Here is a 25,448-nt window from a genome sequence, read left to right as displayed (position 1 = left end):
TCTTAGAGTTTGTAATGTATGGCTCTCAAAGAGAGTCTCTATGGTTTATTTCCGTTCTGAAAGTCATAACTTCTTCCTAAGACCTCGCAATATTCAGCTGGTTATCACTGGTGTGGTGCCATAAAGGCCTCCAGACCGGTGGCGGGCTCTCTGAGAGCTGTCAGTAAAGCTCCTCCTGTCTGCTCTGACTGAAAGCAGAAAGCACAGCTGCAGGAGGGGGAAGGGGGACAGGGAAGGTGGTGGCTTTTGGTTAAGGACATTTATGTTTCACATTTGCATATGGGAGAAGAGGGCATGTTATGTATAGATCTCCCATTATCCTCTCCCTGCGCAGTCATTTAAGGCAGGGGAACAAGATTGTGGGTGCCATACATAACATAAGATTATAGTTGGATAAAAAGTGAATTACAGGGATGTTTTTCACCACGGGGTTCCGAGTGACATCATAGACAACCTCGAACTTCGCTCTCGTTCTCAAGTGAACATCACTAACAACCCCGCAGTGAAAATATCCCCATAATTTACTGTTACCCAACTATAAATCTATTTCTAATACATGGGATTCCACAATCGCTGAATAAAACAAGCTCTCTAATTTATTTTCACCGATTATAGAGAAATGAGGTCAGAACTCAACTGTAATAACTTATTACAGTCGAGTTCTGACATCACCATGCCTGCTGCCATAGCCAGTAGCTGAGAGGAAAGGCCGGTCAGGTCACAGAGCATAATTAAAGCAGCTGTTTAAAGAAAAACTAAACATTTCTTTTCTTTCTTCTACCCTGTTTTTCTAGCTGCATAGAGACAATCAGAAAGGAGATATGTATGGCAACTTGTTTTTTTTTGTTTTTTTGTGCTCCTTAGGTAATTATATAAAATGTATATAACATTTAGAAATGTCAGCATATTTCTACACTTTCTGAGCTACTGAATGATTGTTTAAAAAACCTGACTGGTATTAAACGGGTTCTGATATCATGTTAAAACAAAAAACCATCAGCTTCTTTTTCGGTGTTGAATTTTGCACTAGAGATTCTATTTTTATTCTTCATATTTGCAAACATGCTATCTCTTTCGTATGAAAGAGCTGCACACCAAGGTTTTAAATGGTTTATGGGAAACATGATGGTGTGAATATATATTATAAGGAATAAAGTACCCCCTGCAGTATAAGGATATTGCAAGCCACCTTGGAATTCCATATCCTGGTAAAGGAACTCGGCCTTCGGCCTTATCCCTCTGTATGGTCATGGAACTCCTAGGTGACTTGCAACATGTATTGCAGGAGCTGCTTGAGCCCATACTTAATGTGTCCCTGTGAGAGGCGTCTTTCATTTCACGAGAATCTTCTTTAGGTACTGCAGCTCTGAGAGAAAAAGTTCCCACTCTTCTTTTTTCCCCAAAAAGCTATTTCCTGGAGCAGCTCATCGAGCAGCCCATTTGGTCAAAGAGCTGGAGTTTAACTAAAAGTGCATCTTCACTGATTTGTGAGATTATGTGTGTGTGTGTGTGGGGGGTACTATGGATGGGTGAATGCAAACAAATGAGCATGTGGGTGGATGAAAAGATTATTTTATCAGTTTTGTTACTGCTATTTTTAATATTATCGTTGTAGTTGCTTTTTTTTATTATTTTATTATTAAAATTCTTTCCCAGTGCAGACACAATGCTGTTTGAGATCTCCTGTAACGTCAGTGGCAATAACTCTGAGACTTCACGAGGGCAGCCGCCGTGCTGTTCTTGTGAGGTTTGACACTCACATTTCCTGCATAGGAGATTGTGCTTCTAGACAAGGACGCGCCTGTGCTGCGGGATGTCTAAGACATGCATCACATGCGGGCCTCTAGGCTGAGTACATTAGGGGCCAGATGTACGACGCTTTTTAGCGTGGGCAAACGGGTCTTGAACCCATTTGCGCACGCTATAAAGCATGGGCCCATGTGCAAACAGTATTTTGCGAGTCACAAATAAATTGCGACTCAAAATACTGTTTTGCGACTCGCTATTAGGAAGGGGCGTTCCCTTCCTAATAGCGACAGCAAAGCTATGTACCAATAGCAGTCGCAAAACACTCTCAAATTACCACCTACTTCATGTAGGTGGTAATGCCCTTGCAAATGGGAAGTGGTCCCCAGCGGACCCCTTCCCCTTTGCAAATGCGTGCAATATTATTTTATAAGGGCAGGCAGGGGTCCCAAGGATCACTACCTGCCCTTAAAAAATGAAACAAAAACGTTTCATTTGTTTTTTATAAATGCATCCTGTTTTCCTCTAAGGAAAAGGGGCTGCATTTAAAAAGAGGTGCTTTATTTAAAAGCAGTCCCACACATGGCGGTCTGCTGAGGCCCCCATCCCTGGGAGGACCTGTCATTCCCAATGGGCTCGCAAATTGCGAGAGGCTCATTAATATTCATGAGCCACGCAATTTGCGACCCCATTGGGAAGCGCAAACAGCGCTAAACACACTGTTGTACATGCCAAATAACGCCTCGCAAATTCGACGCAGTTTGCGAGGCGCTATTTGGCAGGTCGTACATCTGGCCCTCGATCATTTGTAAACCAATTGCTTTTTAAGTACTTTAGATGAATAGGACAATTGTGCCAACCACAACAATGACTGCAGCAGGGCATAGACCTCCAGGACTAGGCGAGCGCCTGGACTCCTGGCCCTGTGCCAGAGAGGGGTTCGAAGCACGGGTTCCAGATCCCGAGCTCTCCTCCTCACATACCCGCTCTTCTATTCATGTTTCTGTTTTCAGTTAAACATCTGTGATAACATGACCGAGAAGCAAAACCCCGCTTTGGTTTCCATGGAAATTAAAAGGAAGTGGAAAGGGAACTTTGACCTCTTCTGTTTCTCCTTTAATTAGAAACTTTTCTAGCACACCTATTGAGATTAAAGCAGAATGTGGGAGTTTGTACATTTCCCCGTCACTGTGAGAGGAGGGTGTTGGACTCTCCTGGGTGAGAGTGTTGCAGGAGGTAGAGTTGTTTCAAATGCCCAGAGTAGAATAAGGCCCGGAGGAACTGGAGAAGGTGGCAGGGTGGCAAACAAGACACCAGGCTGCACCAACAACTCAGAGCGACAAACCACGTGCAGTGCTTTTACTAAGGGTTGCGTGGGCTTGAGTGTGGAGCCGGGCCTGTTGGCTTTCATAATTAATACATGACCCCAAAGTCTGGAATATTCAGGTCCCCTGGACAGTAGTCACTTTCACTAGAGGGTACAGGATGGGCAGAGTCAGGGGCCGTCTCTAAGAAAGCTCTCTATGCCAGCGTCCCCCAGGTGAGGGGCAGACACCACACTTGCTTGGCAGTGGCAGACTTCTCTGAGTCATCAGTCATCCCGGATGTGTGACTTGTTCTTGTTTGTTTGCAGGGCGGAGCTGAAGAAGGGGGTAGACCTCTCTGGGGTTCGAGCAAGCAGCCCCTGGCTCTGGGATGTGAAGGAGAACACGGACTTCGAGGGCAGGTACTCTCCGGGTGCTGTGGTCTGTCAGAGGATGTCCGCGGCCTCCGAGAGCAGGTAGGTGCTCTGCGCCCGATGGGATGTGGCTATGATGCACGTGGGGGTGATGCGGGTGGGTGAGCTGGATATGCCACTGATACACGAGGAATGATGAGGGTGTCACTCATGCGCGAGGGTCGATATGTCACTAGTACTTCAGGTACTGACGCTGGTGGGTATTTTGGACATGTCAGTGGTACTTCTGAGACTGATGCTGGTGGGTGTGGGGGACATGTCTGATACATAAGGAATGATGAGGGTGGGTATTCTGAATATGTCGCGGCTACATCTGGTACCGATGCTGATAGGTATGTTCGATATATCACGCGTTCTTCTGGGACGAATGCTGGTGGGTATTCTGAACATGTCACTGGCACTTCTGGGACTAATTCTGGTGGGTGTGGGGGACATGTCACTGGCACTTCTGGGACTAATGCTGGTGGGTGTGGGGGACATGTCACTGGCACTTCTGGGACTAATGCTGGTGGGTGTGGGGGACATGTCACTGGCACTTCTGGGACTAATGCTGGTGGGTGTGGGGGACATGTCACTGGCACTTCTGGGACTGATGCTGGTGGGTGTGGGGGACATGTCACTGGTTCTTCTGGGAGACCCACGATTTTGGTTGGAAGCAGCAGCACCCCCAAACTCTAAATGAGGCCCAGAGACCGACCAGATATAGGTAACACCTTCTCAAACCCCTTCATTTACATCACCTGCCCTGTGCAGGGGTCAGTGGAAGGCATTAAAGCATGAAGGTTTCACGAGTTCCTAAGGGGCATAAGGTGGGTTTCTGCCCTCAGACTTGGGCTCAAGGCATTGCACAGTCTGGGCCCTGAGCTCTCAGTGACCCGCCTCTATGGCTCCAGCCCTCAAAGTGACGTAAGACGAGGAAGCAGAGGGGGCGCACAGGGGAGGGTTCTGGTGGGCACCCAGCAAGGAGGCAGTTTGCGCAGTAATCCTGTGTCTGGACCCCAGTAGAGTCCCTTCAACTTATCATTCGTCCAACGGGCGCCATGAAGAGATGTTATGTCTTCCAACGTTTGAAGGTTCAAGTGAATTCTGGTCACCTTAGTTTGTGCTCCCTACAACCTATCCATGAGATTTATTTTGGGACCACAAACATAAAGTAGCAGCAGTCCCATTGCACCATCACACGTGGTCTTCTAAGTTCCACCTATTGATCATGTGCCATTATTGCTGTTTAATATGTGACTGATACTAGTACGTGCTACCACCACGACCACGTAACTAAAGCTGCTGTTTATTAACACCATCACTATGTGACTTATACTACTGTGTAATAACTCCACGCCCGGGTAACTAATCCTGCTGTTTAATAACACCATGAATATGTGACTCATACTGCTTTGTAATAAGACCACGACTACGTAACTAAAGATGCTGTTTAATAACACCATGAATATGTGACTGATACCACTGTGTAATAACTCCACGTCCGGGTAACTAATCCTGCTCTTTAATAACACCATGAATATGTGACTCATACTGCTTTGTAATAACACCACGACAACGTAACTAGAGATGCTGTTTAATAACACCATGAATATGTGACTGATACTACTGTGTAATAACTCCACGTCCGGGTAACTAATCCTGCTCTTTAATAACACCATGAATATGTGACTCATACAGCTGTGTAATAACACCACGACCACGTAAATAAAGCTGCTGTTTAATAACACCATGAATATGTGACTTACACTGCTGTGTAATAACTCCACGTCCGGGTAACTAAAGCTACTGTTTAAGAACACCATGAATATGTGACTCATACTGCTTTGTAATAACACCACGACTACGTAACTAAAGATGCTCTTTAATAACACCATGAATATGTGACTGATACTACTGTGTAATAACTCCACGTCCGGGTAACTAATCCTGCTCTTTAATAACACCATGAATATGTGACTTATACAGCTGTGTAATAACACCATGACCACGTAACTAAAGATGCTGTTTAATAACACCATGAATATGTGACTCATACTGCTGTGTAACAACTCCAAGTCCGGGTAACTAAACCTACTGTTTAATAACACCATGAATATGTGACTCAGTCTACTTTGTAATAACACCACGACCACGTAACTAAAGATGCTGTTTAATAACACCATGAATATATGACTTATACTGCTGTGTAACAACTCCATGTCCGGGTAACTAAAGCTACTGTTTAATAACACCTATGTGACTCATACAGCTGTGTAATAACACCACAACCACATAACTAAAGATGCTGTTTAATAACACCATGAATATGTGACTGATACTGTTGTGTAATAACTCCACGTCTGGGTAACTAACGCTGCCGTTTAATAACACCATCAATATGTGACTTATACTGCTGTGTAATAACTGCACAATCTGGTAACTAATGCTGCTGTTTAATAACATCGTGAATATGTGACCGATTCTGCTGTGTAATAACTCCACAATCGGGTAACTAATGCTGCTGTTTAATAACATCATAAATATGTGACCGATACTGCTGTGTAATAACTCCACATCTGGGTAACTAATGCTGCCGTTTAATAACACCATCAATATGTGACTTATACTGATGTGTAATAACTCCACGATTGTGTAACTAATGCTGTTGTTTAATAACATCGTGAATATGTGACTTATACTGATGTGTAATAACTCCATGATTGGGTAACTAATGCTGCTGTTTAATAACATCGTGAATATGTGACCGATACTGCTGTGTAATAACTCCACGATCTGGTAACTAACACTGGTGTTTAATAACATCGTGAATATGTGAGCGATACTGCTGTGTAATAACTCCACGATCGGGTAACTAGCACTGGTGTTTAATAACATCGTGAATATGTGAGCGATACTGCTGTGTAATAACTCCATGATCGTGTAACTAGCACTGGTGTTTAATAACATCGTGAATATGTGAGCGATACTGCTGTGTAATAAATCCACGATCGGGTAACTAGCACTGGTGTTTAATAACATCGTGAATATGTGAGCAATACTGCTGTGTAATAACTCCACGATCGGGTAACTAGCACTGGTGTTTAATAACATCGTGAATATGTGAGCGATACTGCTGTGTAATAACTCCACGATCAGGTAACTAGCACTGGTGTTTAATAACATCGTGAATATGTGAGCGATACTGCTGTGTAATAACTCCACGATCGGGTAACTAACACTGGTGTTTAATAACATCGCGAATATGTGAGCGATACTGCTGTGTAATAACTCCACAAACGGGTAACTAGCACTGGTGTTTAATAACATCGTGAATATGTGAGCGATACTGCTGTGTAATAGCTCCACGATCGGGTAACTAGCACTGGTGTTTAATAACATCGTGAATATGTGAGCGATACTGCTGTGCAATAACTCCACGATCGGGTAACTAGCACTGGTGTTTAATAACATCGTGAATATGTGAGCGATACTGCTCTGTAATAGCTCCACGATCGGGTAACTAGCACTGGTGTTTAATAACATCGTGAATATGTGAGCGATACTGCTGTGTAATAACTCCACGATCGGGTAACTAGCACTGGTGTTTAATAACATCGTAAATATGTGAGCGATACTGCTGTGTAATAACTCCACGATCGGGTAACTAGCACTGGTGTTTAATAACATCGTGAATATGTGAGCGATACTGCTGTGTAATAACTCCACGATCGGGTAACTAACACTGGTGTTTAATAACATCGTGAATATGTGAGCGATACTGCTGTGTAATAACTCCACGATCGGGTAACTAACACTGGTGGTTAATAATATCGTGAATATGTGAGCGATACTGCTGTGTAATAACTCAACAACTGATGCTGCTGTTTAATAACACCATTTATTCAGAAGAGATGGCTTTGCTCAATAACAGCAGGGCAGTGTGCCTGATATCGTGTGTAATAACATTCTGGGCATGTCTTTGCTGCTGCTGTGCAATAACGTTCTGAATATCTGTCAAGGAATCCTGCATAACGAGATGTTCGTGCGTCTTTAATCTGGAATTGAATTAACTTTACTTTGATGACGAAATAAGGGACAATTGTTTTTGACGATGAATCGACGGACATGGATGTACACATCGATTATAGGAAGTATTCGTTTACAGATATTGAAAGCTTTTTTTAATGTACTAAAGGCTTTTATGAGTTGAGGGAACAGGGTAACTTGCTACTGCAAGACATTTAGTATTGACTAATTCCTAGATGCGTAAAAAGCATCTATTTAATAATGACAGATACAGAGTTGGTTTCAACATATTGTTCACTCCGCTGTCCGGCGCAGCTTGAACCAAGCCTTTTTCTAAGTTGTGGGTGACAGGTGGAGCTAACTAGAGCGTCTTCAGCCGCAGTGAGAGAGAAAGGTTCCCCTGCCCTAGGGCCCTGGGCGGCCCTATATGAAAACCTATAAATCCATACATGGAGAAGGAGTGACCGTGTAATGTGGCCCAGTGGAAGCCCGCCCTTGGCACTGCCCGGCTTGTATCACTGCTTGAAAACTCCTGATGCGGGTCCAAGTGTCCTGGTACTGAACCCTGACAGGACGGATCACTCCAACCCTTGATGGGGCTCCCAGGACTCACTAGAGCTCCACGTTCTAAGTTCACCTGCGAAAGTTGATACCAAGAGCGAGATAAAGGGAGGGATGTATAATTCTTACGGTTCTGACTTTGTTACGTTTTTTCTACATTTAGGGACACATGTATGAGATTGTATCGCGCATGCACCACACAATGTGGTGCACGTGTGACGCAAGCCCAACATGCGATTTATGAAGCCATGCAAGGTCGCTTTGCGTTGCTCTGAATAACGTCATAAATCCAAGTAACGCAACGCAGCACAAACCGCTGTGTTCCTCTGCACCAGGGATGCATTCCATGGGTGTTGCGTCGGTGTTCCCACTCAATATCCTTGGATTTCGATGTATTTCCAGATATCCAAATGGGGTAGACCTGGTAATGCACCAAGATGCTACGGCTTCCCAGGTGAGGTGCAACAAGGAGAATATTTTTATTTCTCCTTGTTACTTCGTCTTTCTGCTGCACACATAGAACGAGGAAAATGCCGCAGGGGATTCTTTTTGTGCATGAAGGTGCACCTTCCGGCACAAAAATAATTATCCTTACAACACAGGCACCCTTGCACTATGGTGCCAGGGTGCCTGCAATGGCGCTAGGCAGCCAAAACGATGCCAGCACAGGGGAAAATGACAGGACTGCGCTGTATTCTTTAAAATACATCACCTTCCTGTCCTTTCCCTGTCACACAGCACATCAAGGTGACTTGCTGCTCTGCATGACTTTGCCATAAATTTGGCCCTAAGTCCCTTGTCTTTGAACTCAGACCTGGTTGTATCTGGGCCTGTTTGTCCCATAAGTCTTGGATGTGCCTAACCCTCAACGGCATCATCCCGTTTCTCTTATATTAATGTAGATATTGGTGATCATTGGTGATGTGCAAAAGTAAGTGCTTTTGTGCATTTTACTGGACTATGAATACAATTTTGGGAACCTGGACCAGCTCTCAAGACAACAATCTGAATAGCAAGTAACATAAATTGTGATGGGTCCATATTGTTTGTGTTGAAAAGTAACACGATTTAAGCACATCAAATAGGTGACCCTCGCAGCCGTAGCCTTCAGGTCTCACCTTGCTGTCTGCTTTCAAGAGACCTATTGTGGACTTACCGTGGGCTTACAGCCCACCCATTGTTTACCATTGGTAGGCTGTCCTGTCACTCTAATTTGCTTGTTTTTCCTTTTTAATGGCGTGCCTACACGTCCTTGTGTTTGTCCGTTCCCGGGAGCCTAGCCTCTTTACCTTCCTTTTGATTGTCTGACTTGGATTGTTCATCGGCTCACATTCAGGAAAGCACTATTTTTCCTTCAGCACTTTGTGAGAGTGCATGTGTTTTCTAGCCCTCTCCTCCATGTGGCCCTTCCCTCTTTAAATTGCCGCATCCTCTTTCCCGCCCCATCCCTCCCATCTGGTCTGTGAAAGCTCTACAACTATTTTTGTTGGGGTGTGGCTCGAGAGCAGACTTTAAGGGTTATTTTTGTTTTTCCTCCTGCATTTCACATATTATAAGAAGGCATAGACTTTGGCACTATGGCACACAAGCACTTTTATGGCACTGCTGCACTGAGTCAATGTCTGAGTCAGAAGGTGTACTTTAAATGACACTTCTTTTGGAGGCTCATACATCAGCTTCCTAGGCTACTAGAGAGGAACAGGTGGCTAAATCCTATGGAAACTATATTAGGACTTGGCAAATGTTTCCCTGTGCATTTTGACACTTCCATTATTCTTTTTTAATTCTGTTCAGAGTTTCCTGAATGAAAAGTGTTTTAAAAATAACCCATGCCATTTATAAAGATTGATTGAAATCACTGTACAGTTTTGAAATAAGATAAGATGTGTATGCCCTTCCTCCAGGACTTTAATTTTTTCTGCTACTTTTTTATTAAACAATACTTTACAGACCAACATTGGCAAAGCTAACAGCACTCACATTATAATGGTGAAATCTATTGGTTTTGTCAATGCTTGTTCTTATTCAGTCCCAGAGGGGTCTTAGCATTCAGAATAAGACAGATGTTAGTCAAATGAGAGATGATGATAGACAACGCTTTACAATGCACAATCATGTGTGCTGGAAGATGTTATAGTAGGTGCAGCAAACTGTCCTGGCATTGTGACAAGCATAGGAAACTGAGTGCAGTTCTTCCCTCCGGCACACGGCGGCAGCAGTGCTCTCCCTTCACGCCCTCCGCCCTGTCCTGTCTAGCTGTGCTTCTCTTAGACCGCGGAGACAGCAAAGCATGGCTCGGGTCCGGTGAGTTCCACATCCTATAGTTCTATGGATAGAGCGCATAGCAGCAATACAGAGGGCTCTACAGGTGATCCCTAGTGGGCAGGATACCACGTGCTTGGTTTGAGGGAGAAAGTTGGTGCTTCAAATTTGCCGCTAAGCAGTAGCCAGTGTCGAGCAATGGAGACTTGGATCATGGGAGATACAAATAGAGTCAAAATTAATGTAAAGCCAGCTATATTAATGACATGAAAAATCCACTTAAACACTAAAATCAGACAGAAGTATAAATCAAAGATGAAAGGTGTCAGACTCAAGTCTCTAGCATGCGCCACTGAAGAGACTGGAAGAAGACTCCTTTGAGATCAAGGTCCTGGTTGCAGCCTTTACCCTGCTTTGGGTTTTGTGGTGCAGCTCCACCTGGGAGAAAACCTCTCCTAGAGAACCATGGGCCAAAGTGTTTCTATGGGAGTTCAGCACCACGGACAGCTGTCGTAGGGAACAATGGGCCAGTGTTACCCTATGGGACCTAGGAACCATGGACACCTCCCATAGGAAACAAAGAACAAATGTTATGCTGTTGCAGTTCAGCACAATGGACAGCTCTTGTAGGGAACAATGTCCAATGTTAATCTGTAGGAGTTCAGCACCAAGGGCATCTCTCATCGATTAACAATGGGCCAATGTTATCTTAGGAGAGTTTGAACCAAAAATACCTTCAGAGCTGTCGAGAGTGCTGAAAGGCGGTTCACTGAAGTCTATGGAGATTCCCAGAGGGTACACTGAACAGAACACAAAGGTATCAAAGTCTGATGTCACGCCTAATGCACCCACTTGTGCCCTTCACGAAGGCGTATAGTCTTGTCACACGTTTTAGGAAATAAGTCGAAGTGTAAAAAATTCAAAAACCTCCATCATAAATTTCGATTATCGCAGTTTATGTTGGTCAAAATATTTCAACAGACTTTTGCTGCGGTATACTGTCTCTCACCCTGCTAAAGTCTCCCTAAATGTTGTGTCCCACAAGAGGTGAACACTTTTGAGTTTTTGGAGGTATGCTCTAAATGACAGAAGTGCTTAGTACGGGCTAAGATTCCAAATATAAAAGATTGTATTCCAAGCCCCGATGGACCAGAGTGGCATGACCCTTGGAGCAAGCTCTGGACTTGGGGTGCATGAGCCGGTCACTTGCGCAACGTCTACATATCTTTAGGATCAAATCAAGTCTAGCTCCCTGCTGCTGTTTATAGAACCAGACAAACATACAGCCCATGGCTGCTGGAGGCCCATGCTTAAACTGCGCTGCGCAGAGGCTGGAAGATGGCAGAGATGGTAGGAGGGGGCAGCAGTGGTCAAGAGGACAGTGGCAGTCAAATGTCTAGCCTGGTTTAAGATATAGTGTATGAGCCTGTCACTTCAAAGATGGCCTCAAGGGCTTTCTACGACCATGGGGAATTAGGCTCTGGATCCTGTGGGATTACAGACTTGAGTTAGGTGAGAGAAGAACTTCTCTATTGATGTAGTTTCCTGCTAGTGTTGATGGATGAATGGCAGCGGGGCCACTCAAATGCAACGGCTTGTGCATTTCACCTGCATGTACATGAGTGGGTGCAGGGATGCAACTGGCCATAATTATCTGCTAAGGCACTGATCCTCAATGTTCTACCTGCTGAGAGACACTCTTTCTCAATGTACTGTCTGCTGAGGGGTATTCATCTTCAATGTTCTATCTGCTGAGAGACACTCGTCCTCAATGTTTTATCTGATGAGAGACACTCATCCTTAGTGTTCTGTCTGCTGAGCGGCACTAGTCCTCAATGTTCTGACTGCTGAGGGGCACTCATCCTTAATGTTCTGACTGCTGAGGGGCACTCGTCCTCAATGTTCAATCCGCTGAGGGGAACTCATCCAGAATGTTTTACCTGCTAAGAGACACTTGTCCTCAATGTTCTGACTGCTGAGGGGCACCCATCCTCGATGTTCTATCTGCTATGGGGCACTCATCCTCAATGTTCCATCTGCTGAGGGGTTCTCATCTTTAATGTTTCATCTGCTGAGGGGCACTCGTCTTCAATGTTCCATCTGCTGAGGGGCACTTATCCTCCATGTTCCATTTGCTGAGGGGCATTCGTCCTCAATGTTCCATCTGCTGGGGGGCACTGGTCCTCAATGTTCCATCTGCTGAGGGGCACTCGTCCTCAATGTTCCATCTGATAAGGGGCACTCATCCTCAATGTTGTATCTGCTGAGAGACACTCATCCTCAGTGGTCTGTTTGCTGAGGGGCACTTGTCATCAATATTCTGTCTGCTGAGGGGCACTCATCCTCAATGTTCTATCTGCTATGGGGCACTCATCCTCAAAGTTCCATCTGCTGAGGGGTTCTCATCTTCACTGTTTCATCTGCTGAGGGGCACTCGTCCTCAATGTTCCATCTGCTGAGGGACACTTATCCTCAATGTTCCATCTGCTGAGGGGCACTCATCCCTAATGCTCCATCTGCTGAGGGGCATTCGTCCTCAATGTTCCATCTGCTGAGGGGCACTTGTCCTCAATGTTCCATCTGCTGAGGAACACTCGTCCTCTATGTTCTATCTGCTGAGAGGCACTCGTCCTCAATGTTCTATCTGCTATGGGACACTCATCCTCAATGTTAAATCTGCCGAGGGGCACTCATCTTCAATGTTCCATCTGCTGAGGGGCACTCATCCTCAATGTTCCATCTGCTGAGGGGCACTCATCCTGAGTGTTCCATCTGCTATGGGGCACTAGTCCTCAATGTTCCATCTGCTGTGGGGCACTCATCCTCATTGTTCTATCTGCTATGGACCTCTCCTCCTCCATGTTCCCTCTGCTGAGGAGCACTCATCCTTAATGTTCCATCTGCTGTGGGGCACTCGTCCTCAATGTTCTATCTGCTGAGGGGCACTAGTCCTCAATGTTCCATCTGCTGTGGGGCACTTGTCCTCTATGTTTTGTCTGCTTTGGGGCACTCGTCCTCAATGTTCCATCTGCTGAGGGACACTCGTCCTCAATGTTCCATCTGCTATGGGGCACTCGTCCTCAATGTTCTCTGTGCTTAGGGGCACTCGTCCTCAAAGTTCCATCTGCTGAGGGGTACTAGTCCTCAATGTTCCATCAGCTGAGTGACACTCATCCTCAATGTTTCATCTGTTGAGGATCACTCATCCTCAATGTTCCATCTGCTGGGGGGCACTCCTCCTCAATGTTCCATTTGCTGGGGGGCACTCATCCTCAATGTTTCATCTGCTGAGGGTCACTCGGCCTCAATGTTCCATCTGCTGAGGGGTACTCGTCCTCAATGTTCTATGTGCTTAGGGGCACTCATCCTCAATGTTCTGTCTGCTGAGGGTCACTCTTCCTAAATGTTGCGTCTGCTGAGGGGCACTTGTCCTCAATGCTCTATCTGCCATGGGGCACTTGTCCTCAATGTTCTATCTGCTGAGGGGCACTCGTCCTGACTGTTCCATATGCTAAGGTGCACTGGTCCTCAATGTTCCATCTGCTGTGGGGCACTTATTCTCAATGTTCCGTCTGCTGAGGGCACTCGTCCTCAATGTTCCGTCTATGGAGGAGCACTCATCCTCAATGTTCTGTCTGCTGAGGGGCACTCACCCTCAATGTTCTATTGCGCAGTCCTCTTGTACATGGCTCACACGTCATGCCTTCACAGCCCAGTTGCAAAGTTGCAATTGGACTTGATATGGGAAGTCAGCAAGCTTTGCCCCAAAAGTGGTGTGACCATGTCCCCATGAACCCCGTCTTCCACCGCCACCAACACATAACATCCTTTATAGGGGCGATGGCAGTATACACCTTCCAGAACTTTCCACGGGGAGGGACTTTGCCAGTCCTTGCTCTCCCACAAGTTGCTGAGGTCTCTGTTAGGGAGCACTTGAGTCAGTTTCTGGGCCGTCCCTCAGGTCAGAGATTACCTGGATGTGCCAGAATATTAGAAATCTTCCAGGAATATGGAAAATGACAGGCAGGGACAGCTAAAGCAAGCACCTGTGGATTTCGAACCCTAAACCTTGTACAGGGAGTGCCCGTGTTCAAGTCCATCAGACGTATAGCAGGGCTGGGGAAGAGTCACCCTCCTGTGAGTCTGACACTCGTCTGGGTTTGTAATCATTCAAGTGACTCCTGCACCTCCAAGAGGGCTGTTGGTTGGCACAGAGACTGCCCCAGGGGAAACATCCATTACAACGCATTACAATTGATGTCATTACAGCGCACGCCTTTAAAACGCATACCATTACAACGTATGTCATTACAAGGCATTATAAGGTAACTAATGGAGATTTTTTAGTTTTAGGGTGGGTATGGGTTTTTGAGTAGATGGGAATAGTAATTTTTACCCCTACACTATCCAACACTTACTCTACTGTTGCACTCACTGGAGAAAAAGGTCCTTCGCATGCTTGAAATGTCATTTTCCTTGACAGACAGCCCCTTCTTGACCCCATAAAAGCAGAGTGTGAGGGGGAGCACTCACTCTGTGACTGACATTCATTTGGCAGGCACTTGTCATCCCTCCATTAAGGCATCGTGTGGGACCCCAGGCCTGCAAACAACGGAAGGCGCCCACACAACGACACAAACTGAAGGTCACACCACAATCAATGCAAGATGAACACAGCATGTACAAACACACACCTTTGACGGGGTCAGGCCACCACCAAACACACCACATCACTGGAGCAGGGAGGACAAACCCAGAGGCGCCTTATGAGCGAGGCTGACATAGGTTGGCGCTACTCAACACGGCAGTGGGCTTGTCTCCGGGGGTGAGCTAGAGCCCAGGTACAGGGCTCAATTTGAGCTGGTGTTTGCAGGAGAGGCCCACGAACACCTATTTTTTCCTTCTCAGACTTTGAACCAACACCGAGAGAGCTAAAAAAGACTTAAGAGGGAAAGAAGGAAGAAGAGAAATACATAAAACCATAGACAAAGAAAGAATCCAGTGATGAAACAAATACCTGCAACAGTGAGATAAGGAAGGGGGTCTGATGGTGGCTGAAAGAGGCATGAGGTGGAATCTTGGGCACTCTGCTTTTGAATTCTCTCTCTCTCTCGTTCTCTCGTTCTCTCTCTCTCTTTCTCTCTCTCTCCCTCTCTTTCTCTCTCTCTCCTTCTCTCTCGTTCTCTCTATCTCTCTTCTCTCTCTCTCTGTCCTTCTCTTGTTCTCTCTCTTCTTCTCTTCTCTCTCTCTCTCTCCTTCTCTTCTCTCTGTTTCTCTATCTCTCCCCCTCTCTCTCTCTTTCTCTCTCTCTTTCTCTTGCTCTCCTTCTCTCTCGTTCTCTCTATCTCTCTTCTCTCTCTCTGTCCTTCTCTTGTTCTCTCTCTTCTCTCTCTCGCTCTGTCTCTCCTTCTCTTCTCTCTCTTTCTCTATCTCTCTCCCCTCTCTCTCTCTCTGTATCTCTTCTCTTCTCTCCCTCCTCTTCTCTCTCTCTGTCTTTCTGTCTCTCCCCGTACCTGACATCAGCCTTCTCTCTCTGACTACATACGCCAGGGTCAGCTCTAGGGCAGTGTGATCGGTGCCAATGCACCGGGCACTGATTTGGGTGGGGGCACCTTGTTTATAGTTTTAAAAGCACCTGATTCCGTGTTCCTTGTCCCAGCAATTTTCAGGCATCAATAAAAATGTCAAGATAATTCTGGTGATTAATATTCTTCCCGGAGAGAGACCGGAGCTTTGTCTAAGAAATTTTGACTCATAGTAGGGCAGCGGGTTAATATGTCTGCTGCTAAGAACATGCCCCATTCAGATCACAAAGTGCGTAAATTGGTCAATGGGTTATCGCTTTTGTCAGTGAGATTCTTTTGTTACTTGCAGTTTATCAGTTAAAATCCTAATATTGAGCAGTGAGCTATTAACTGTCATCAAAGAGCTGTGTGCAAACTGCAAGGTGAATATTAGAACTGTGTGTTTATTTGCCCAGTCTTTCCTTATCCTTATATTTCAAAAAGGGTTTATTTAGGTAGAAATCAATTCTTATTATTAAAGAAACCCTCTAATAATGTTGTTACATTTTAAATTCTGACTTTGTGCTTTTCCAGACCAAGGACTCAAAACTATCCTGCCTACCAGAATGGACGACATGTGACTCCTACACCTTTTAGGCCTCTGTCTTATGTAACATTTCCTGTACACTAATTTACACACATATGATTGCCTCTGTGCAATGTGTGTGTGATGTAAAGTGGTATGACACCTTGAACTGGTATGAGTGGCACTATAAAACTAAATTTATTTAAGAGACAGTGGTTATGGGGACTTGAAGGGCACTGTCAAATGGTGGTTGTGAGGGAATCCATGGCGGAGGTGGTCATTGGGAAGGCGCCAACAAACATTGTCGCACAGGGCGCCACCAGTGCTAAAGCCGGCCCTCGCCTACGCCACCTCCCTCTTCAGCCCTAAACCTTTCTCTGCCTCATAAATGTTTCTGTCTCTTATTTCTTGCCTTACTTTGTATAACATTTTCTACATTACCCCCTCACCATCTCCTCTACCTACCTACTTGCTTCTCTATATTAACTATCTTTCCCTCACCTCTCTCCCCCTCATCACTCTCAAATACTGATCTCTGCCCTGTCTCTCCCTCCCTCTCACAAAATTACCTCTCTCCCACTCCAAGGCTTGCCTCATCATCTTTCCATCTCTGCCCATTCTGTCTGCCTCACCTGTCTATTCACCCCACTCTCATCTCTGGTGTTTCCATATCAGCTTCTTCTCTCTCTCTCGTTTATCGTCCTCCTCATCTCTCTCAAACTCATCTCCCTGCCTCACTTATTCAGCTCTCTGGTTCTCACCTCTCCACCTTTCCACTCTTCACCTCACCGCTCTTTTCCTCACCTCTTTCTTTACTTCATTCATTTCTCTACCTCAAATCACACTCACTATCTTATCATTTATCACTCTCTATACTAATACCTCAATTTACTTCACTGCTGATTTGGTTCCTCACTTTATTTCCCCACCTCCCACTCTTTCTTCCTCTTTTCTCTCTACCTCACCTCTTTGACTACCTTACTCCTGTGTAACTCTTCCCTCTCTCATCTCCCCCATCCTACCTCTGGCTCTCCTCATCTTCTGTACCCCACATCTCCCTCTTCACACTTCTCTCTACCTCATCACTGTTTCTATGTCATCGATCTCTCAACCTCCCTTCTCTCTCAACGTCTGCATCAACATCACCTTTTTCTCTATGTCTCCTCTGTCCCTCCCTTTTGTTGATTTGCGTTGTTTGCTCTGCCTTCCTTATATGACCACTGTTTATTTACCTCGCATCTCTTTTTACTCTCTCTACCCCGAATCTCTTCATCCTTCTCTGATTATCTCACCTTTCGACGTTGCCACATCTTTTTTCTAGGTCTTACTATTTTACGACCTCAGTCTTTAACATTGCATATCTTTCTACTTCTTTTTCTGTGGCAGTTTCTTCCTCTGTGCTTTTCTTTCTGCCTACCTCAGCTCTTGCTCTGTAGTGTATCTGTCCCACATGACCTGTCTCTACCCCTTCTCTGTCTCTATCTCTCTTCTCCCTCTAACTCTTTCTTTCTATGCCATTATCACTACCTCTCTAACCTTCTCCTGCCCTTACCATTTCTCTTACACAGCAAACTCGGAGGCCACTTTTTTGGCCGAGGAGTAAACACATAAAAAAGGAGAAGAGGGGGTGCAGGGGAAGAGAATGAAAGAGAAAAGGATTCGCCTTCCACCCTTTGAAATGGTGGAAATCAGAGCTTTGACTCTCACAGTTACAGAGAGAATGCCATCTGGGATGGGTTTTTTTAATACTAAATATCCTGTGTTTATAGCACCAGTTTCAGCCACTAAATACATATGGTGTCATAGTATGTACTAGTCTAGGAAACATCCTCCAGGTCGTTCTTACTCTGTCTTTCCAATAATGGGAGGCACAGGCAGCTTAGACACTAAGCTCCATGTAAAAAATGGATTTATCAATGCTTGTTCAAACGTTATGTTCTCACTATTTGGCTTGTGGGTATCGGACTGGGTGGAACTCGTTCAGTTTCACTCCGCGGAGTTACAAAAAAGCTCTGTGAGATTCTGCAGAATTCTGCAAATTGGCGGAAATAGGCGCGTTGCGCTGCTCGCGCTGTAACTTAGCAACGGGAGCTTGTTCCGTGCTGAAAAATCAGCACAAACGGCACCACACAGAGCCCCTGAGGGTGCAGCTTCCTGAGCTGATTTTACTGCGGTTCAAGTGGATTTTTTACTTGAGTAGCAGCTTTCTGACTGCAAATCGTTGCACCAGCCTGCAACCACCCGCATTGAAATATTCACACCGGGTGCCCTCCTAGCGATCAAAAATTGCATGTCAAATCTCGCTCACTATCTTACTGTTGGTGAGCCGCGCCAGAAGAAAACTATGCCACGGGGCACTGGCCAGAATTTGACACATACTCCATGTTACAAGCATAACCTGGAGTTGACAAAATTCCAGCATTTCAGCCGGCAGAGCAAAATATATCACCCAGCCCTATGGGTACCAGGCAGACGGAGTGTTCCACTGTTTATGCACCCCCTTATTCCTGAAAGTCTAGCTTATCATTCAGTATTTGTCATCTTGAAGACTTGAATCGCTGAAATAGGTACAAAACTCAAAGTGATTCTGCACATAGAGCCACACAGTATGCCCTGCCTAGCCCTACAAATGCTCAAGATGGCATTAGTCTGTGGGCACCAGTGTTTTAAGATGACACCTGAGACTGTTCAGGGCCTGCGGTGATGAAGAGTGACTTCAAGCAGTCTTCTTTGAGGGCGAGTTAAGAACTGGTGGACAGGGCTCAAGGGGCACAGGGTCTTACAGGCCATTGAAAGGAGAATGTTCTATTACTTGAGAAATACAGATTAAAATTGAAATGAGCAAAGAAGCAAGTATTTGTTTAGCCTATATCTACATAAATAACCAGAGTCATGAGCAATCATTTATTTAATAAGATTTGTGCAGATATAATACTATTAGGTCATTACAAGTGAAATCTTTCAGTAAACAGGACAACCACCAAGCTCCCGGGCCACTCACCCCCGGGTAGGGAGACTTCAGACCAATACTCACATGCCTGCCACTATCTCCCCTCCCCTGGTCTCGAGATACATTCATGCGTGTACCTCCATTCCCACTACACTGACCCATATCTCTCTTCTTCATGCATATACCATCACCCCCACTCTGCTGACCCCTATCGCTCTTCTTCACGCATGTACCTTCATCCCCACTCCGCTGACCCCTCTCTCTCTTCATCATGCATGTACCTTCACCCCCACTCCGCTGACCCCTATCTCCCTTCGTCATGCATGTAACTTCATCCCTACTCCGTTGACCCCTATCTCTCTTCTTCATGCATGTACCTTCATTGCCACTCCGCTGACCCCTATGTCTCTTCTTCATGCATGTACCTTAATCCCCACTCTTCAGACCCCTATCTCTCTTGTTCACTCATGTACCTTCTTTCCTACTCCGCTGACCCCTGTCTCTCGTCTTCACTCATGTACCTTCATCTTCACTCCGCTGACCCCTATCTCTCTTCTTTAATCATGTGCCTTCATCTTCACTCCGCTGACCCCTATCTCTCTTCTTCGAGCATGTGCCTTCATCTTCACTCCGCTGACCCCTATCTCTCTTCTTCAAGCTTGTGCCTTCATCCTCACTCCACTGACCACTGTCTCTCTTCTTCACTCATGTGCCTTCATCTTCACTCTGCTGACCCCTATCTCTCTTCTTTAATCATGTGCCTTCATCTTCACTCCGCTGACCCCTATCTCTCTTCTTTAATCATGTGCCTTCATCTTCACTCCGCTGCCCCATATCTCTCTTCACGCGTGTACACTCATCCCCACTCCACTAACCCCTATCTCTCTTCTTCACTCATGTACCTTCATCCCCACTCTGCTGACCCCTAACTCCCTTCTTCACGCATGTACCTTCATCCCCACTCTGCGGACCCCATTTCTCTTCTTCACTCTTGTACCTTCATCCCCACTCCGCTGACCCCTTTCTCTCTTCTTCACTCATGTACCTTCATCCCCACTCCGCTGACCCCTAACTCCCTTCTTCACGCATGTACCTTCATCCCCACTCCGTTGACCCCTAACTCTCTTCTTCATGCATGTACCTTCATCCCCACTCTGCTGACCCCTCTCTCTCTTCGTCATGCATGTACCTTCATCCCCACTCCACTGATCCCTCTCTCTCTTCGTCATGCATGTACCTTCATTCCCACTCCACTGACCCCTATCTCTGTTCTTCATGCATGTACCTTCATCCCCACTCCGCTGACCCCTCTCTCTCTTCGTCATGCATGTACCTTCATTCCCGCTCCACTGACGCCTATCTCTCTTCTTCATGCATGTACCTTCATCCCCACTCCGCTGACTCCTCTCTCCCTTCGTCATGCATGTACCTTCATTCCCACTCCACTGACTCCTATCTCTCTTCTTCATGCATGTACCTTCAACTCCACTCCGTTGGCCCCTAACTCTCTTCTTCACGCATGTACCTTCATCCCCACTCCGCTGACCCCTCTCTCTCTTCATCATGCATGTACCTTCATTCCCACTCCACTGACCCCTATCTCTCTTCTTCATGCATGTACCTTCATCCCCACTCCGCTGACCCCTCTCTCTCTTCGTCATGCATGTACCTTCATCCCCACTCCGCTAACCCCTCTCTCTCTTCGTCATGCATGTACCTTCATCCCCACTCCGCTGACTCCTCTCTCTCTTCGTCATGCATTTACCTTTATCTCCACTCCACTGACCCCTACCTCTCTTCTTCAAGCTTGTGCCTTCATCTTCACTCCGCTGACCCCTATCTCTCTTCACGCATGTACCCTCATCCCCACTCCACTAACCCCTATCTCTCTTCTTCACTCATGTACCTTCATCCTCACTCCGCTGACCCCTATCTCTCCACACATGTACCTTCATCCCCACTCCACTGACCCCTCTTTCTCTTCTTCATGCATGTACCTTCATCCCCACTCCACTGACCCCTATCTCTTTTCTTCACTCATGTACCTTCATCCCCACTCCGCTTACCCCATCTCTCTTCTTCACACATGTACCTTCATCCCGACTCCACTAACCCCTCTCTCTCTTCTTCATGCATGTACCTTCATCCACACTCCGCTGACCCCTATCTCTCTTCTTCATACATGTACCTTCATCCCCACTCCACTAACCCATATCTCTTTTCTTCACTCATGTACCTACATCCCCACTCCGCTGACACCTATCTCTCTTCTACATACATGTACCTTCATCCCCACTCCACTAACCCCTATCTCTCTTCACACATGTACCTTCATCCCCACTCCACTGACCCCTCTCTCTCTTCTTCATGCATGTACCTTCATCCCCACTCCGCTGACCCCTATCTCTCTTCTTCATACATGTACCTTCATCCCCACTCCACTAACCCCTATCTCTCTTCTTCACGCATGTACCTTCATCCCCACTCCGCTGACCCCTCTCTCTCTTCGTCATGCATGTACCTTCATCCCCACTCTGCTGACCCCTCTCTCTCTTCGTCATGCATGTACCTTCATCCCCACTTCATTTCCACTCAGGGGACCCCTATCTCTCTTCTACATGCATGTTCTTCCCTGCCTACTCCCAGATCCTCAATTCTCTCACCCACTTATTTTTCTACCCACCCCCTGACCTCCAAATGTCTTCAAGAATGTACGTTGTCATCCTCGCCTAGCCCTCGGCTCCCTTCATGCATGTTCATTCATGCCACCCCTTGGCCCTCAACTTTTTACCGCATTTACCTTTCTTCCCACCCCTAGCTATCTTCAAGCACGTACCTCCCTACCCCCTAACCCCCAACTCCTGGTCACCGGTCTCTTCACGTATGTACCTACCTGCTCATCCCTAGCTACCTTCATGCACGTACCTCCCTACCCACCCCCTGGTCCTCCTGGGCCCCTGCTCACGCATGTACCATCCTGCTCACCCTGACCATTCTTTTCATGTATGATCATCCTGCCCACCCCACACCCCAAGTTTTCTTAACATGCACCCCTTCCCGCCCAACCCCTTACCCCAGCTCTCTTCGCGCATGCGTCGTTCTGCCCAGGCCCCGTCACCAGCTCTCTTAGCTCCGGTACCTCCTCCTGCGCAGTGTTCCACTGCTCACAGGTGTATGAGGGGTTTCTTATCTGACAATTAATACAGGGTGTTCTCTCAAATGTCCTCTGAGATAGGTCGGGCTGAAGTAAAGGTGTCTTTCAGCAAGAGATTAGTGTCACATCCTGCATTTTAGTCTCAGTTTGATAAATACAATGTAAGCTGCGGCCTTTCCCAACTTTGCACCCGAGGGTTCCTGGCGGCCTGGCCAGCAGCATCACCTCATTTAAAATCCAAATATGCCCGTCTCTCCCCCTCTAACATCTCGGCAGGGCCCTATCTCTTACCCATCCCACAGTGTGGCCCCATCTCTGCTGGGGGGCTGGCAGCCTGGGATTGGGGGCAGTTTGACTTACCCTCTTTTGTGAAACCCTGGACTGGACTGTAAGACTCGCCACACCGAGAGAAAGCTCACACACATCAGTCGTTTATTAGCAGTATAAACAGAGGGTAGTTTTATTGGCCAAGTCGGGTCCCTCATTTTATCAACTTTAGCAGGAGCGCCACTTGAATGGCCACCATCAGATTTAAATTCGTGACCTTCAAGTTGCTCATATATTTCAACATTAAGAACATTAGCTCCCAGCTCTGTGTTAATTGCTATATTTGTTAAGTATATCAGCTGGTAAGATAGCACAGCAGGTTAAGGCACCCACTGCAGACTAGAGATCTGCTCGTATCCAACAGATTGGAGTCTCAATTACTGGCAAGGCAGCTCATCTGGTGAATGTGTTTGCTGCAGAGTCTTGTGTATAATCCGCAAGTCACTGGTTTAAATCCTAGCAGGGAGTTCAGTGGGTCATGTGTTTATTAACAAACGCGTGGAAGGTGTAGGTGACATCTTACAATCCTTGAGGGTAGCTCAGTGGGTTGTGCACATGTTTGGAATAGTTAGATGTCATTTCCAGGGCATGCATTAGAATTCTTGCAGGCTGGCACAAAGCTTCATCCTTCTGGTGATGATAAGAAGAGGATAGTTGAGTTGGGTAGTAATGAAAGCTTCCTGTTGAGCTCCACAAAGCTGTTCAGTGTGTGTTGTGTGTCACAGTCACAATCAGTGCATCTCTTACCTTCCTCCTACCCTGCCCTGAGGACATGATGAGCACATCTTTCGGCCACTTCTCTTCTGTTTCACTGCCGCTCTGTGCACATTTTCCTGCACTTACGTGTGAAAATATAGCTGCATTTCCAGAGAGCTGGAGAAAGTATACAGCCTTCGTGTCTCTGTAGTCGACATGCACCTGGAGGCAGGGCCCCAACTCGACCTGAACTTCGGGGCGGGCGGCTAACACTACCAGCTAGGGCTGGCCTTAGCACTGGTCGCACATGGCACAAGTCTTTTTTGGTGCCCCCTCCCCATTTCCTCCTCCTTCATGAATTCCCTCACTACCACTCGCCAACAATGCACCTCATCTCTCTATTGCCCCTTTCTGACAAACATTTCATTTTTTTATAGCACTACTCATAGTTTACTCACACTCAGCTCTGTGATCTGGATGGTACACGTTCTTTGTAGCAGGCACATTAACCCTCTGCGCTGTGTGGGTGGCAGGAGTGCACATGTGAGTGCACGGTGAGCTATGCAACAGTGTGAGAGTAGGGTAAGAGGAGTGATTGCAGGGTGAGTGAATTGACCATATGAATTTGGGTGCGGATGTGAGTGCACAGTGGGACGAAAGAGAATGCATGGTTGGTGATTGGCTTGTTTGAGTGAGATTGCAGATTGAGCAGTGAGGGGGAGAGGTGAGTGAAGTGTCCCATAAGTGCAGGGTGAGTAGTGTGCATATGTGACTGCAGAGTGAGGTACAGGGTGAACAGCGCAAGTGCAGTGTGAGTGCACGGTGATCAGTGTTAGTGCATGGTGATCAGTGCGAGTGCATTGTGATCGCTGTGTGTGCAGGATGAGCGTGAAAGTGAAGGGCGAGAATGAGGAGTGAGTTGTCTCAATGCAGGGTGGATTCCCAGACACTTGAAGTAACTCGGCATGTTATTGATGGCGGCGTAGGGTTTCAGATATAAGTTAAACTACTGCTATTATGGCCTTAATCTGGGACCGAGGGTGGAGAAAGTAAATAATGTGCTGATCCTGCAACAAACTTCCAGTCTTATGATTAGGGTTGACAACTCATTATTTTGATGTTCCAGACGGTACGAAAATAGGCAGTCACCTAAAGCCGTATTTTCAGCACTTATCTGTGCATACTTTGAACAGCCAGTATAAATAGAATGCACTTTTAATTGGGTTTGAGGGTTGCCTGAAAGGTCTTTGAAGGCTCTTTAACCAACACATGGCTGGCATTTTTCTTTTGGCAGCCCTACTTTCTATTCCTTTTCATGAAATGCCTTCTCACACTAGGGCAGTAAATGTAAAATACAAATGTAAGGAATAGGCAGAGTGGGGGCCCAGAGGGTGCAGGAACCAGAAAAAAAACTAAGCCTAGGTAACCAGTTTAGGTATGTAAATATACAAATGGTATTTAATAGGGTGACCAGATCCTGAGATCAAAAACCGGGATATTTGGGAAAAATAGGACTACAATTTTTCATCCACGGAATGGCGCAGAAGACAGCTCGCATCAACATGGGATCACAGAAGATGCATTAAGAAAGTAAACGAAATGTAATTTCTACCACCAAAATCATACCTATGAAGTAATTGCTTATATATAACAGCTGCGACCCAGCACAGCTTTAGAACACCCCAAAAGTGCCTCTCACTGTTTTCGGTCAATCCCTCTAAAAACCGGGACATGAGCCAAAATTGCTGAAATCTGCTGGGACGGCTGGTGAAAAACGGGACTGTCTGTGCAAATCGGGGACGTCTGGTCACCCTATCTTTAAAGACCTGTGAAAAACTCGGGGTCGCTGGAGATAAGACTCCAGACACTGCCCAGCCAAGCCCAGGGCAGCGCCAGCTGCAGCAGCCCGGGCTGAG

General features: G+C 46.3%; 1 protein-coding gene across 1 annotated transcript in view; it reads left to right on the top strand.

Annotated features, from left to right (window-relative positions):
- The window catches only part of LOC146783173 (transmembrane protein 132D-like), a 1,969,967-nt gene that overhangs the window by 846,363 nt on the left and 1,098,156 nt on the right, over positions 1 to 25,448 (top strand). The window contains exon 3 of the mRNA XM_085636467.1: positions 3,380 to 3,526. Within this exon, the coding sequence (XP_085492593.1) occupies positions 3,380 to 3,526 (147 nt within the window). The remainder of the gene's footprint in view (positions 1 to 3,379; positions 3,527 to 25,448) is intronic.

This window comes from Triturus cristatus, chromosome 11 (genome assembly GCF_964204655.1).
Source record: "Triturus cristatus chromosome 11, aTriCri1.1, whole genome shotgun sequence".
Classification (NCBI taxonomy): Eukaryota; Metazoa; Chordata; class Amphibia; order Caudata; family Salamandridae; genus Triturus; species Triturus cristatus.
Note: the sequence above shows the minus strand (reverse complement) of the source record. Positions and strands in the feature narration are given on the sequence as shown.